This window comes from Sardina pilchardus, chromosome 4 (genome assembly GCF_963854185.1).
Source record: "Sardina pilchardus chromosome 4, fSarPil1.1, whole genome shotgun sequence".
NCBI classification, from domain to species: domain Eukaryota; kingdom Metazoa; phylum Chordata; class Actinopteri; order Clupeiformes; family Clupeidae; genus Sardina; species Sardina pilchardus.
In genome coordinates this window covers 1535511-1552390 of record NC_084997.1, presented here as the reverse complement: position 1 = coordinate 1552390, position 16880 = coordinate 1535511, and the positions used below count along the sequence as shown (strand labels likewise).

Sequence of the window (16880 nt, the reverse complement as noted above, 5' to 3'; positions counted from 1 at the left end):
TTAATTTCCCATCCGAAATAAGTGCCTGAAGAGGGATCTCTGACATTGCCATTTCAAGGTCCTTCCACCTAGCTGAGTATCCCGGATTGCACCAACATATGAGAGGCCTAATTTGAGCTGCACAATAATATTCAAACAAGCACGGAAGCCCTGCATTCCTCCATACTCCTTCTTAAGATGCAAAGTTTTGAATTTTATCCTAGGCTTTTTGTCATTCCATATGTATCTAGATATGAGTTTGTCCCATTCTGAAAATTGTTGATTGTGCACCTCCACAGGCAAAGTTTGAAAGAGGTAAAGCAATCTTGATAAGATATTAATTTTAACTGATTCCACTCTGGAACTTAAATTTAGAAAGGGAATAACTTGCCATCTCCTTACATCTGTCTTGATCTTGGAGTTCAGGGGCCCATAGTTAATTTTAAACAGAGTTGTTAAGTCTTTTGGTATATATACACCCAAGTATTTTATTGAGTCTGCCTTCCATTTTAACTGGTATTTTTGAGCAATATCTCTAGTGGGCTTGTAGTTGAAGGTAATGATCTGTGTTTTTAGATATGTTAAGCTTGTAGCCAGACATCTGGCCATATTCCTCCATACAAGATATCAGTCTAGGCAGGGATTGTGTGGGTTGTTCTAATCTAGATAGACTAAAATGTCGTCAGCAAACAATGCCAGTTTTTTGATATTAGGATTCAGGCGGATCCATTGGCTAAGGGGCTCAATAAAGATGGCAAATAACAGAGGCGAAACTGCACATCCCTGCCTGCAACCTCGCTGAAGGGAAAAGGAGGCAGTGAGGTCTCCATTCACTTTGATTTTAGCTGTTGGGTTGTTATATAATGTTTGAATAATTTTAATAAACGTATCATGAAATCCAAATGCAGATAGGGCTCTATATAGAAATTTCCAGCTCACTGTATCAAATGCTTTTTGGGCATCTAGGCTAATAAGGGCTGGCTCTATTTTATTTTCTGTGATGTGTCGTATTATATGTAGTGTTCTTCTAATGTTATCCTGAGTCTGTCTTTGCTTTATAAAGCCAGTCTGGTCCAGATGGATAATATCTGGCAAACATTTCTCTAGCCTCCTTGCAAGAATAGATGTAAATATTCGATAGTCCACATTTAGTACTCTTAAATTATCACATTCCTCTCTATTTTTGCCCTCTTTAGGAATGAGAGAAATTATTGCCTCCCTCCATGAGGGGGGCATTTCTAGTTTTTGTATTATCCAGTTATAGGTCATCAACAGTGAAGGTACTAATATATCCCTCAAAGCCTTATACCACTCACAGGTAAAACCGTCTGAGCCAGGAGAACTGCCTGTCTTAAGTCTTGTGATAGCTGAGATGATTTCTTCTACAGTCACTTGAGCTCTGAGAATATCATTCTGAGTATCTGCTACTGTTGGCAAATGTATCGATTGTAAAAAAGTGTCTGTTTTTGTATCATCATCTAAACGATCCTGAGAGAGTTTTTGATAGAAAGACAAAAGGCATTCCTTAATTTTTCCCTGCTGACATTCAGTCTTCTTTGTCTCAGTGTTCTTTATTTTAAAGAGTGTATTGTCTGCCCGTTTTTTCCTTAGCCTATAGGCAAGCAACTTAGATGCTTTGCCTCCAACTTCCCAGTATTTCTGCTTGAGAAAGACAAGTTTCTTCTGTATTTCCTGTGTGTATATTTCATCAATTTCACTTCTAACTATTTTAATTTCTTGTTCAGTACTTGGATCCATACTATCTTTATGTTTCCCTTGGAGTACTTTTAAAAAGTACTTTTTGTAGTGTATCCAACCTTTCCTGCCTCAATCTTTTAAGGTAGGCTGTACGAGTTATGATATTGCCTCTCATAACTGCCTTGAATGCGTGAGTCCATGTCCCCTGTATCATTCAATTCAAAATACGTCTGAATTTCCGCTTCTAGCTCTGCCTTAACCACTGGACTATTCAGAATACTAGAGTTCAACTTCCAAGATGTACGCCTAAAATTTCTGCATAAGTCAATCGTAAGATACAGGGGGCTATGGTCTGAAATATCAATGTTACCTATTGCACAGTCGGTGATCCTATGTCTGTCTGTATTGTACATCAGGAAGTAATCAATCCTTGTGTATAAAGAGTGGGGATGGGAAAAGTGAGTGTAGTCTCGAACTGTTGGATGTAAATCCCTCCACACATCAATAATTCCTATTTCTTGCATCATAGTGTTGATTTTCTTATTAAGTTTAGTTTGTCTACAGCTCGTACCTGATGAATCTAGTGTACATTAAGCCTAACATTCAAGTCTCCACCACATACCAAAATCCCTTCAGCATCTGATATCATGATGTCAAATAACTGCTTATAAAAATTCCAGTCACTGTTCGGGGGAGCGTACACATTTAACAAAGTAATGAGGGAGCCATCCAGCTTCCCTTTGATTAGCATATCTCCCTTCTTTATCTTTTTTTATCTAGTATGTGTTCATAGTTGACTGTACTCTGAATTACAGCTTTTTACAATCACTTTGCTACTATTTTCAGAACCTTGATGTCATTTTTCACAACTCTAGACACAAAACTCACAACCAATGATCAAAATGCACATTTTTCAAAACTCTAACCCTTTTCTCAATTGCTTGGATACAATACACATACAACTTAGATCATTTGTTCATTCAACAAAACTCACCCGTTCAATATGATACAACTTAACATCAAAGTACTACTATTTCAAAAGGCAATTCACACATTACATTTCAAATGAGCGTCTATTCATTTCCTTACAATGATCTAACTATCAATTGATACAACTGCTCAAAATGATAACTAACTGTTGCATTACTCTTATGCAGTTGTATGGAAACACGAAACAGACACACAATCTTCCATGTTTACTGCAAATCATGAAAGTTTCAAGATACTGTAACGAGATTCACTGTCACCAATTAGCGTGGAGCATGAACCAATTAGACTACAATATCCATGGATGTTGCCTAATATTTTATATCTTTATATAAATACGTATATTTTCATCAGGCTGAATTTTCTTTTCTATTTCATAGCTAATTATTTTCACTTTAATTCAAATAAACCTATGTTGTGATTGTACTGTAGTGTTTTGCATCAATATTACAAACTTTGATCAATAATTCCACTGTGTCTGTAGTATTCTCTCTACTACTGCAGTACTTTTACAGAGATGTGTTTACTGTACTGTTCCTGTAGTACCATAATGAAACCTGTATCACCTATTTTGTTCTACAATATCTAATGATTGTACGAACAATGACACAATGAAACTATCGGTTGCTTGTGTGCGGGTGATCTATAGTTATGTTTCAGTGGTATTTCACAGTAAATTTTTTTTTGAACCAATGATTGTGCAATTGCAAGATTTCTTTGAAGATGTGAATGTACAATCCAATGTTTTGAACATTAGAGGGCCTGTGTTTTGTGTCTAGAGTTTTGAAAAATGACATCAAGGTTCTGAAAATAGTAGCAAAGTGATTGTTAAAAACTGTAAAATGGCCACCCCTCTCTTATTGCCAGATATATGTGATGATGAGAAAACATGTTTAAACCCCAATCTAGCAAGTTTTGTGTGTTCTGTGGCATTCAAGTGGGTCTCCTGTAAGAGAGCTATATGTGTTTTCTCCTTTTTCAATTTGGATAATATCTTGTCCCTTTTAATTGGACTGTGGACACCGTTTACATTGAATGACGTAATTTTTATCCCTGCCATAATATTAGTTCACTCCCAGTCAAGTTTGTCTTCTTAGGTCTACTTCTAAATCTCAAAACATGTAACCATTCCTCCACTTTAACAAGAACAAATATAAAACAAGAAAAATAAAAAATAAACACAAACACTCTCAACATCAATTATTGAGGGTTCCAAATGAAAGGTCTGAACTATGACCTTGATAGAGCCATGTAGCTCTGAGGGAAAACCCATGTCAAAGACAAGGGGCCCTCGCCCGGGCGATTGGCAACAGAAAAGCAAAGTCCTTCGCATGATACAATCCCCCCCCCCCTCCTCCCCCATGTTTTTCTAAATCAGATGAAAAGCAAACAAGCAACTCCTTTTTTTTCCCTTTTTTTTTCTAAGGTAAGTAGTGGCTCAATGTAGTCACCAAGAACAAATAAATGTAATGTAAGTAGCATAAGCGTCCTCCCTGTTAAGTTCACCATAGTCTCACCTCCGCTCTTTCAGTCTTTCTGAAGGGCCTCCATGTCTTGAATAAGACTGCGAGTCAGCATCTCTCCCCTGCGCGGGCCGTATGCGATCTGCCAGCCAGTTCGAGTCAGTTCCTTGTGTAGCCTTTCGCCCTCCGAAATGGACGTTTGGATACGTCCATACGTTCAACGGCGCCAAATCCTCCGCCGCCTCCCAGGCTGAGTTGTACGTTTTGACACCGTCTTTCAGATGAACCTTTAGCTTCGCCGGATAGGGGGTCTGGAATTTGATATTTTTTTCCTTCAGTTGTTTTTTTATCTCAGCGTACTCACGTCTTCTCTTCTGTAGAGTCGGTGAATAGTCATGATCCATGTAAATCTTTTTCCCGTTATACTGCAGATTTTTCCAGTTCCATGCCTTAGTTAGCACCTGCTGCTTGTGTTGGTGGTTGACGAATCTCACTATAAGGGATCGTGGAGGGGCTTCATCTTCAGTAGGTTTCTGTTGGAGAGACCTATGCGCTCTTTCAATCTGGAAAGCGAAGTCGGTGGGTAGATTAAGGAGCTCCCTTAAAAATGACTCAGTCCATTGAACCATGTCTCCCATTTCCGAATCTTCCACGACCCCATATATTCGTAGATTGCACTCTTCACATCTTTCTTCGAGTTGCCTCTCTCGTCGTAGCAGGTACCCTAACAGGCGTGTAGAGCGCACAGATCCCTCCTCAACCTGATTGATTCGGTCTTCTGCATGAGTTAAGCGTTCTCCCATTTTCTCCACTGATTGTTCAAGGGAAGATATCGCTGCTGTCAATGTCGTCATCTTGTCATTGCTCTCCCGTCTGAATGATTTTAGCTCCGATAATATTGTTGCGTTTACATTACTATCATCCTCACTATCTGCATGGCTAGCTGAGCTAACGTTAGCTTCTTTGGGGAGGAAGAAGTTAGACTTTGCGCTGTTCTTCGCATCAGTAAACTTCGTTTTCTCTCTTGCAGGTCTGCCCTGGTGACTCATTTTGACTTTATGCTGATTATCACGCCACTTTCGAGTAGTTAAATTGAGGAAGGGTAAGGAAGAAGGGTTAGGTAGGTCTCCGCTTCACTAATAAGCAGCCGCCATGACGGTAGTCGAAACCGGAACCCCAAGGCCAGCTATTTCATGGATCCAGGATATTATCCTGCATCCTGATAAAGTTCCCTTTGCCTTTGGAATTAAAATAGCCCCACATCATCACATACCCTTCACCATAGAGTTTGGCATGGTGCTTTTTCCAGTAGGCCTATTAGCTATTTTAATTTCAAAGGCCAAGATGCCAATCTCTAGCTATGGTGAAGGGTATGTGATGATGTGGGGCTATTTTAATTCTTCAATCACAAAGAAAACTGTTGTCCTTGGCGGTTTGATATTTACTCATTTTTTGAATTAAGGCATTAAGATCAATTGTCAAACTAGAAAATGTAATTCCATGGAAGGAATTACCATTGCATGTAAATGCAAAAAGGTTGCTGGCTGTGTAAAACATTGTATTAGGCCTATACAGTCATGGTTGAAATTGTTGGCACCCCATGCTAAAGTTGACTAAAAAGAGGAATATAAAATCATCTTTTGGAAATTGATTTTAATGGCTTAAGTAATAAAATTAGGAAAACTCCAACCTTTAAGGACACACCAATTTTCTTTGTGAATGAATAATGTATCATAAATAAATAAATGTTCTTCCCAAAATACTGGGGTCAAAAATATTGGCACCCCTATGTAACCCTATGGGAATTTAACACATAGGGTTAGGCAGTTTTTTTTATTTTTAAAGGCCACTTATTTCATGGATCCAGGATACTATGCATCCTGAAAAAGTTCCCTTGGTCTTTAGAACTAAAATGTACCCACATCATCACACACCCTTCACCATACCTAGAGGTAGGCATGGTGTTTTGTTCAGTTTTGTTCAGTTAGCCTATTAGCTTGTTTGATTTGCATTGAGTTCAATGAGCATCAAACAATGCTGCAGAAACGCGAAAAAATTACTTATGAGTATGAGTAGGCTATAGGGGTGTCACGATTCTCCAAATCCTCGATTCGATTTAATTTTCGATTTTAAAGCCACGATTCGATTCGATTTTCGATCTTTTTTTATTAATGCATTCCGTGTGTCATTATTATTATTATTATTATATTCATTTTTATTTTTTGCCCTCTTCCTATTCTGTTTCAGGGGGCTTTTATTTTGAAAGCAATTTTTATTTTGAAACCGTTCCATCCGTGAGGTTGTAAACAAAAAAAAAAACGTCAAACATAGACATGTGAACATAGTGAAATGAAGCAACACAGAATGATACTTTGAATGTTTGTGCACACTCTGAAGACACTCTGAAGAGACCCAAGGTTAGTGTTAATGGAATAAGTACTTATCAATGTGCATTTTAAGCCTTTAAGTCATTTTGAACTGTAGGCTAACTAAATCGTTTTTTTACTTGCTAAGTTGAGAAGGCTAAATTGGTGTTAGGCTAACTGACGTGAATGAACGCAAAAATGCTTCCACACCCGTGATTTCAGAGTAACAAGAGGTTGATGTGCATTTTTTAACTGGCTGCAGCCTAAAATTAGAGGAGTGTTGATGTTGCACGTGTGTGGTTTTGCGTTTTGGGCATACATGCTGGACGTCACGTTGGGGGTGTGGCTGCATCGTCGATTCTACTTTTCAGTTCGAAGTTCGAGATTGAGATGTAATTTCGATCGATTTCGATTTAAAATCGAGATCGTGACACCCTTAGTAGGCTATCATGTGAGTTCCTGTTAATGATGATGTAGCCTATTGCACGATGGAAATAATTTGAAGGAATCTAGCAGCAGTCTTGTAAATATTGACCCACAGTCTTTGCAAAATCCTAATCTGAGACTGGCCTGTGACTAGACTGTGACTAAAAACTCAAGGAATTGTCTTTAGATGTGAGAGGGTCTGAGACTGTAGTCTTTCAAAAATCTTTTCCAAATCTTTGCAAAGTCTGTCAATGTAAGGTAGGCTTTAGGCTAAACAGCTACAACGTGACTCATACTTATACAACACATAATTTCGTGCAAAAAAACTATCAGAAAAACGAAAAAAGGCAAAGGTACAAGACTGCGTACATATCTTAAATTCCGAGTTAAAGAACTCAAATCCGTGATGCTTTGCAAACGTACACACATTTCCAACATTTGCAGCCTAACGATAGTTTAACATGGTTCCATATTAATCTAAGAAAAGAAGATGATTACTTCTTACCGTTTCCATAGACCTCTGAAGTTCGCCTACAAAAAAGCTACCATCTTTGCCCAAATAAGGAGATCCGGTATCTTGAGATTTTTTCTATGGGAAAACAGCATGGGGATTTTCAATTATCGCACCTGTTTAACTCTCGCGGGGATGATGACATTGGAAATGCAGGTCGTTTTTCACTATGCAGTTTTGTCCACTGCCGTCTAGTGGATACTGTGATCTTCAGTAGGTGAAGATGGCACACTTTGATCTTTGCTACCCCAGAGCTAACGATAGCTGGACGATAGGCACAGGAAAAGTTGAGACAGTTTGTTTGGGATTGCCATGGCAACAGCGATGTCTACCAATCAAAGGCTCTGCTTTCACCAGTTTTACACGTTAGGGCGTTGGGTAGTGTGGTACTCTCGTTAAATCGTGAATATTTTTTTTTTTCTCAAAACAAGGTTGATGCCCCATTAAAGCATAAGTTTGGCGGAAATTAAAAAAACTGTGTTTTTCTGAATGAAAATACATCAACTAAGCCACAGAAGAAGCATCTTTCGTTGATCACGCAGTACCGAGCTAGCACGGGCAAAAGCTCCAGCCCAAAATAGCAAACAGTGGGCTAGCATAGGGCCTGAAGCCATACGCTTTCAAATTCGCATTTTTAAGCCACTAACATTACTCAAAACAGCGCCAAACCTCGTCAGCAACTTGCTCTAGGTGTCTACACATAAAACGAAGCACCAATCAGTCTGTAAACGTCGGAATAGTTTGTATACAGTTAGAATTAGTTCGAGACCACAACCCCATCTGAAGCACAGAAACGTCACGCGAGATCTCAGACGGGAGCATTGCGTGATAATCACAGAGTTTCCTTCATGAGGAGCTGGAAGGGATAAGTGTTCATAACAGTCTTCTTTTATAAACGTCGGGTTCGTGAACCAAGGTATTGGTGCTTCGTTTTATGTGTAGACACCTAGAGCAAGTTGCTGACGAGGTTTGCCGCTGTTTTGAGCAATGTTAGTGGTTTAAAAATGTGACTTTGTCTACCCTTAGTCCCTTACGACAATAGTTCCCGTGCTTCCGTGTGAGATCTTGCGTGACGTTTCTGTGCTTCAGATGGGGTTGCTGTCTCGAACTAATTCTAACTCCTAAATCCTAAATAGCGTAAACAGTTAGGCAGCCCTTCCCCCATATACTTTTCACACAGGGAGAATCAAATGAGCAGCTTAATCAGTAAGTGTGAGTAGGCCTATAGGCAATTTATTAGAGGGGTAAAAAAAACTCATACGTAGGCTAGCCTGCTACTTTTTCCAGACTAAATGTTGAGTAAAACGATGTCTACTGTAAGCCTAAACAGAGCCCAGCCAAGAACTCCAATAACATTTTGATCAACTTTGAGGTACTGCTATGACCATGCAGGATCATCCAGACTACTCATGGTGATTTTACTGCATACTCTTCCTATTTATGCACCAGCCTGCAACATTTGAGCCTCCTACAGATTCTAGTTCTTGAGCAATGAGCTTGTGAACTTTGACAAAAAAAAGAGGCAGAACAAATTTGACACCCCCCTCCCCCCGTAAAACTGTCTGTTACTTGAAAAGTATTGATCTTAGCGCAAAAACATTTTACAGAGTGTCTCCTGGGTAACATAGCCAGGCATGGTATTTTTTTCAGATTTTTTTGAGACGCAAGTGTGTGCGCTCTGGTTGATTCGACGTGGAATGACCCTATTATATAATCAAATTATTGGCTCGCTTGAAGAATGAGTGCTGTAATTTTGCTATTGGGTCGCGACTGAGTTGGTATATTCAAATTTGTGTCGCGGGGAAAAAAAGGTTGAGAACCACTGCTCTAGCGTCACCAACAGGTCAAAGTTTAGTTCATGCACGTAACTTAAGTTTGCCTGATTTTCAACAATGACACATTCAGTTGAGTTCAATGCAAACTTATGAAAACTAATTTTACACAGGTCACATATTTTGTCTGATCATCACCAAACTTGACACATGTGATCTTTAAGACTATGCCTCAAAATCGAACATTGGCAGCGATTTCTTTGCATTATAGGGGGTTGTCTGCTTCTGTCTGGATATGTTTACTTGCACAAGAAGGGCTATTTTCTTTACGTGTTTTAGAGATTATGTGTATGATGACATAATGAGTTTGGTCAATAACTATTTTGTAGCCACCATCTCTTACTTGCTCTCTAATCTTAACCCCTTTGTCTTTTTTTCTCTAAACCCCTGTCCTGTTATGCTCCTCATCTAGTTTTCTACACAGATGTTCACATCAGATGTTTCGAATTAAGTCCCAGATTGCTCACATAAGGTTGCTCATGAGAACTGTGACTGCTTCATTGTGTGTGTGTGTGTGTGTGTGTGTGTGCGTGCGTGCGCTGGTGCACACTTTTGTTTGCTTGTATTTGAGTCAAGGTGTGTTTACTGTACATATGTGCGAACATGGTATTGCTGTTGTTTGTTATAGGACACCACTTTTTGAGCAGCTCTGAATCTTGTCTGTGTTAATTAAATGCAATCTAAAATAATTCCATCCTCCCTCTCTCATTAGGCCCGTCCTGTTGTCCTGTTCCTGTCTATTCTTGTCATCGCCAGTGGCAGCCGTGAGTTGTCTCAAAACCTTACAGTGAAGCAAAATAAATGTCTGGAGGACCAGCAGTACCCTGCAGCAGGCTTGTGCTGTCTCAACTGTGCAGCTGGTGAGTATGATCATCTAGGCCTAGACTATTTTGTTGCTCTGTTTGGGCAAGTCTATCCAATGAGTGTAGAGCCATCCCCGGCCCTGTATCGGTTGAAATTCAATTACACCAACAAAACAAGATGTATATAATTTCTTTGGAAAAAAAGTTCCCTTCATTGCCACATAAGTTGAAGTTGCCATCTTTGTCCTTTATAACAGATACTAGCGATGTAGAATTACTAGTCAGGTATGACAGCATGGCCAAGGAAACCAGTGAAGCACATGGAAATCTTGCGTAGTGTACCTTTAAGGATTTAGCAATAATAAATTACCTATTGATTAAGAATATGAAATTGTAAATTAAAGACCTAATACATGTGCAGTAGTGCTTAATACTATAGACCTTGTGTATAGTTTAGATCATTAGAGCACTAATGCCTACACATGTTAGCTACTGCATGTATAATGGCTGACATGTGACAAGTCAAAATAAAGTGTTACCTAACATTTTGTAAAGCAGTCCCCTACCCCTGGATCTGATTCTCAATCAACATTACCTTTACAATCAAACATTTTTACAAGCAATTGAGTACAGAAAAGTCAGTTATGACAATTAAAAGAGCTATGAGATAGCACAGGGGAAAAGTGGAATTATGTTAGTTCGAACTAACTTTACGACAGTGTACGCACCACCAGGTGTGTCGTACTTACATAGTTCCAGTCATGTAAGTTGCTAAAATAATTGCTAACTATACTTTTGGGAAATATACTGGCTTAAATCTTCATAACATGGCCGATCAATTTTGTCTTAATTTTTTCATAAGTGCATTGGAATTGATGAATAATTTAACCAGATTGTGAATTTTTCCCCGCAGGGACCTTTGTAAGTAAGCCCTGCACTCAGGATCTCCAGCAGGGAACCTGCTCCCCCTGTGAACCTGGGCGCTCCTACACTGAACACCCAAATGGCATGGACCGCTGCTTGCAGTGCACTCTGTGCCGCATGGGTAATGTAGGCCTCTAACGAGGTTTAAACTTAATTCTGAATTCCTCATTAAAATGTGATGGCTAACTGTAAAGCTGATGATACACGGGGCATTCTTTTGGCAATGTTACTGGCAACGGGTAATCAGATGACACACAGGGCAACTAATGAGGGCAACAAAGAATTAGCAACAACTTTGTTAGTAAAACCACTGCTAGTTAGCTAAATACCATTCAATCTCAATGGAGCAATGGTAGCTAACAGTTTACGGGGGGAAGAAATGTCTTGTCAACCTCAGCACATGAAAGTAGATGTTCTCCTTTCACTGTTGTGACGCTGCCATCTTTGCTGAAAGGCCACAGATGGTCATATGATTCATTGCTAGCACTCTGATTGGATGAGCTCAAAACGTTGCCCATAACTATCCAAAGTGCTCAGTGTCCCTCTTAGCAAAGGGGTCCTTGAGCTGAAAAAGGTTGAAGACTCCTGAACTAGTTGCTTATTAAAGATTTACCAAGAATTGATGACAATGGGGGCGCTGTGGCGCAGCGGGCTAAAGCGCCTGTACCATTTACGGGTCCGAGTGCCCACGGGGACCCAGGTTCGAATCCGGCCTGCGGTCATATCCCGATCCCACCCCATCTCTCTCTCCCACTTGTTTCCTGTCTACCACTTCACTGTCCTGTACTAATAAAGGCAAAAAGGCAAAAAATATACTTAAAAAAAAAAGAATTAATGACATATTGGTTAAGATTGTTCAATAAAGACTAGGGCACGGTTTTTGAAAAATGCTCCGAACCGTGCGGTTGGCATGTCACGGTTCGGAGTGGGTGTTCGTCGTACGGTTCTACGGTTCAGTCTAGTTATGGCATGGGCAATTTATTTCCATAATGTGACCCTTTCACGCGAGAGTAGGAGTATGGAGTTTTGAGTGCTGTGCGCCAGTCTTTAGAAATGGCAAGTGCGAGTGATCATCCCTAGCGTGGTCGCACTGATGTGCACCTGACGCTGCTCGGGTGGAAACATAAAGTTCTTCCGCAACTTTTGTAGACTATTCGTGCAACTTTACCAAACCGTAGAAGTAAACTCATTCTCCTTGGCCCGCTCTTGTGCGCGCTCAATGGACACCCGCCCTCGACATGCACATTTAATCCAAATAAAACATTCACAATCGTGAACGCAATGACGCTCAGAAGACGACTAGCTAAATTACTGTAAAATCCGGTTAGCATCATTAGTCGGCTATGCTGCAGACATTTGATTAAAACTCTTGCATTCAAGTTGACTGACCATCTCAATACTAATGTTTTCAACTTCAAGACTCAAAAGGGCCTGTCCCAAGGAGAAAAACTGTTAGCTTACCTTGAAACTTAAACACATGTGGGGAAACTGAACAGTCCAGCCAGTAGAGTATGATAAGCTTAGCCTGCTACTTTGTTTACAATATTTTGAGGCTACAACCAGACAGCTGAATAAGAGGTGGAGTTGTAATGAATAGTAGGCTATAAGCTGCATAAAGTGTGCTGTTATGAATATCAGACATAGTATATAGAATGTATAAATAATTACATAATGTGTGTGTGTTTCAAATAAAGACAGGCTTTACATCTTGTTAAAAACATTCACATTATATGAAAGGAGAGCGATAAAAAGGCGATACAATGAAAAATATGGGTGGACCTACATTTTGTGCTGGTGCACCATCCCTGCCAAATAAATGAAAAGATTGTTGAAATTATCAATGTCTTCCCTCTTGCTGTATTAAAATCTCAACTGTAGCTTAAAGTTTCCTCAGACAATAATGTGCTTTATGTGAAATCAAACTCAGTTTGTGCATTATTACATGATAACTATTCTCTAAATACTCTAGCCTAATTGTGGATGATTAAACTATATGCTGAAATATGTTTCTGGAGTGTTAAAGATTAAAAGAAAAAATTAACAACAAACCGTACCGAACCGAAAACCGTGACCCTAAACTGTGATACGAACCGAACCGTAGATTTTGTGAACCGTGCCACCTCTAATAAAGACAATAGAGATCGCTAAGACATGTGACCAACGTCATCAAAACACAAAGAATTATGGGTGCGTTTGGCCCGCCTGATGCCAGCCCATGTAAACTAGTGTTCTGGGTCTATGATCTGGCATGATAATAATGAAAACTAAGCGGGGAAAAATTGTGCAAAAAACAGAACATAATCTTGCGCTTCCTTACTGCTGCTATCCATGCCATTTCTCGCCTTTTTGTCACGTCTGAAACATGGCGTGTACTATTATTTTTCCACGCTGGAAAATGATAAAAGATAAGCTTCATGTTACTCTATTGAATTTTATAACACAGCAGGTAAACGGCATTTCAACAACTGCACTTCATTATTCCCGCACGTCAGTAAAACAACTTAAGTTTTGGGCCACCTATTCCCAAAATGCGTTGCGTTTTACGTCACGTTCTCAATCTCTATACATGTGCAATGATGCTTAACTCATTCACTGCCAGCCATTTTCAGCGCAGAGCGCTCCATACTGCCAGACGTTTTACAGCATTTTGACTGTTTTTCCAAGATCCACCGAACAGTGAGCTGTATGACTATGTTAACACAGAAGGTACCAAAAGAAAGAGTAGACTCTCTACTTTCACCAGGAAAATCGGTTTGTTTCTATCGTTTACCGTTCTTTAGTAATTGGCAGTAGAACATAGGTTAGTTTAGCTCAAAACACCTGTTTTTGACCAAAAATCTTTTTGTGAAAATCAACTTTTTACCTCTAGCGTTTCGGGAGTATGTCAGTCTCTTCAAGGTTGCTAGGGACTCTGATGGTCGTTATAGACTCTGAACAGGACGGTAGACTTAGCAAGCTAGCACTAGCAAAGTTGTTGTCAGTCTTTATAGCAATATCCAATGTAAATGGATCATACCTTTGAAGTGTTTTCCATCCTTGATGTAAGAAGTAAGCATTTTATTCGCTTGACTGCGTGCAAACTAGATCCACTGTGGTCGATCTGCATCTGGTGGTGTTTGCTGTTATGTCTCTACATATGGCTCTGCAGGCAGATACTACTCGTTTGAATGGCACTGGCGCCATCTAGCAGTTCAGATCGCTAGTTCAGTCTGTTTACAAGCCTGATTTTTAGTGAAACTAAAAATCCCAAGCCCACCAATGAGCCCTCCCCATTGAAAAATGCAATTGACGTCTATAGAAACGTAAGCGTTCAAATTGACGTTATTAGACGTCAATGGCAGTGAATGAGTTAATACAGACCTTGTTGAGCACTAATACAACATAAGCCTCCTTAAATTCCTACGACGCCCACTATACGTGCAGGGATCTGATTATTCCACAAGCACACCAGCGTGTTATTCTGAATTTAGTTGGCGCGATGGCGACAGAGGTGTATGACGGACGGGGCAAGTAGTCACCGTCACAGCAGTGAAGCACTGCCATCATTATGTGTGTTGTCTATGTCGGGTTGCATGTATATTGAATGTTTGTTGAATGTGTCTATATTTCCCGTTTATCCTTGTACCGTTTATAATTATCAGTCATACATGTCATTCATCAGACCCTTCCCCGTATCTCCCGTAGCTGTTATATGTAGGCCTACAATTATCAAACACTATGGCGAGGCATACGCTAAGCTTCACCTAACATCACAACTCCCGACAGTTTAAAACATTCACCATTGAATCGCATTACGTCTGTTAAAATAATCACACGTCTTGTCATAAATGTTCCGTTTATTTAGTTTCAAAGAATTATCAAATCATTATCAAGTCGTTACGTATTTGTCCTACCGGTGTCCATTGTCGCGTCTTCAGTCTTTCTGATATGATGTTGAAGCGTATTCTAGTTAGCTACCGAGAACGCACATGTAAACAGAATGAACGGAAGTTGAAAACAGTATCGGAATGATGCACATTTCATGTAAGGAATAAGGTGAATAGGAGTGAATGCCGCGTCTTGTCTATTTAAAAACTAGGGCTGTCAATCGATAAAAAAAATTCATCTAATTAATTACATACTCTGTGATTAATTAATCTAAATTAATCGCATATAAAATGTAATCGCAAAATCACAATGTCAACACTATTTCTTTGCAGTAATGTGGTACTTAAGAGTTGACGAACTCCGGTGATATGCAAATTCTGTGCTGCAGACATTGCAGAGGACTTTGTTTTAATCAACACTTTATTTATAACACCGTCAGGCCGGTTTTTTTTTTAAGTAAATGTTCCAATCAATGATCCAGGCAGCACATTCTCGATCCCCATTTTACGGTCTTATGGTTACTGACTAGAATGGCTCCAGGTCAAAGGTCATCGATTAATCTGCGTTAATTTTTTTAATCAGTGATTTTATCTCAAATTAATTAATCTAAATTAATCAGTTATTTTGACAGCCCTATTAAAACCATTTTGGGACTTCCTGGGTCACCTGGAGGTCGCCCATGTTAAATTCCCATAGAGGATTTTTATTTTCATTTTTAAAGGCCAGTTATTTCATGGATCCAGGACACTATGCACCCTGATAAAATCCCCTTGGCTTTTGGAATTAAGATAACCCCACATCAACACTATACCAAAGTCTTTTTAAAGCAAGTCACGTCACTCGGCAGCCATATTGGCCATGGGGTCGGGCAGCGACTTTGACCGGATCAAGACCAGGCTCTATCTAAATGAATGGGGAGAGAGCTGGATGTCCATGTTCCGAGGTGTAAGAGACATAAAAATCACATGTTTGAAATCACAATGAAAATCAGACTAAAATCGCTGAAAAGGTTTGGTGGTTTTGTATCAAATTAACGCTTAAAAAGCCTTTTTCTTACTAGTAATTTTGGACTGCGCATGCTCTATTCTTCACGCCAAATGATTGGAGCAACGGCACTGGAAGAGGCGGGACATGTGCAAACCATAGCAAACCGGTGTAAACAACCGCCATCTTTCGCGTTACGAAGTTACCCCATGCTTTTCAATGGGCGATTTTTCCAGTGCAGTGTCTCCTCATATATAAGTGTCTCTGACTATACCCTTCACCATACTAGGAGTGTGGCATGCTTTATGTCAGTTATTAGCTGTTAGCTGTTAGCTAATTTGCTGGTTTGAATTGCATTGAGCTCAATGAGGCGCTGATACTTTCAGAAAATATACTGTGTGGTTTATATAGTTAAATCAGTTGTCCCTTCATGGCACAGACCAAAATGTATTATGTGCACACTTTTCACCTAAATCCATAAAATCCCATTGACTTCACTGTCACAATGAGCACACTCTGGCTCTCTGAAAGCGTTCATAAATTCATATTGTTGTAATTATTGTTCGTTTAGAGGGCACGCTGACATTGAGCAGACAGAGAACCAACTGCTCTGTCTGCGTCTTTAGATTAATATAACCTATTTGCTTCATAGCCTATAGGCTTACCATTTACAGAACTAACTAACAGAAGAAAAGCATATGCTTTATACAGAGGCCTGAAATTCAATATATTGATATGAATACATTTTTAGTATTGGTTTTCATTAACCATTAAATTAATTTAAATAATGATTGACTATTTCCATCAAGAAATTATATTAATATATAATTAATATGCTGTTACTTAGCAGATTCTCCCAAACACACATCGTCTCAGCCCACTGGTCTGATTATAAATGTATATTTAGGTGTGTATGGTGTGTATTGCACACTGTCACAATCTGTAGGCATCTGTACATTTTTGTTTCAGAGATAGTGAAGGAAGCCTGAATATACCGAAGTTTAGAATTTCCTGTCCTAGATGTCTGACCTGTGGGAATT

At 39.4% G+C, this 16880-nt stretch overlaps 1 protein-coding gene across 5 annotated transcripts in view; it reads left to right on the top strand.

Moving 5' to 3' along the window:
- Positions 1–16880, top strand: part of tnfrsfa (tumor necrosis factor receptor superfamily, member a) — an 81747-nt gene that overhangs the window by 30941 nt on the left and 33926 nt on the right. For all 5 annotated transcript variants that reach the window (XR_009938814.1, XM_062533683.1, XM_062533682.1 and 2 more), the window contains exons 2-3: positions 9975–10122; positions 10979–11110. Coding sequence is in view for 4 of the 5 variants with exons in the window: in XM_062533683.1 (XP_062389667.1) it covers positions 9975–10122; positions 10979–11110 (280 nt within the window). In the remaining variant the exon portion in view is untranslated. The remainder of the gene's footprint in view (positions 1–9974; positions 10123–10978; positions 11111–16880) is intronic.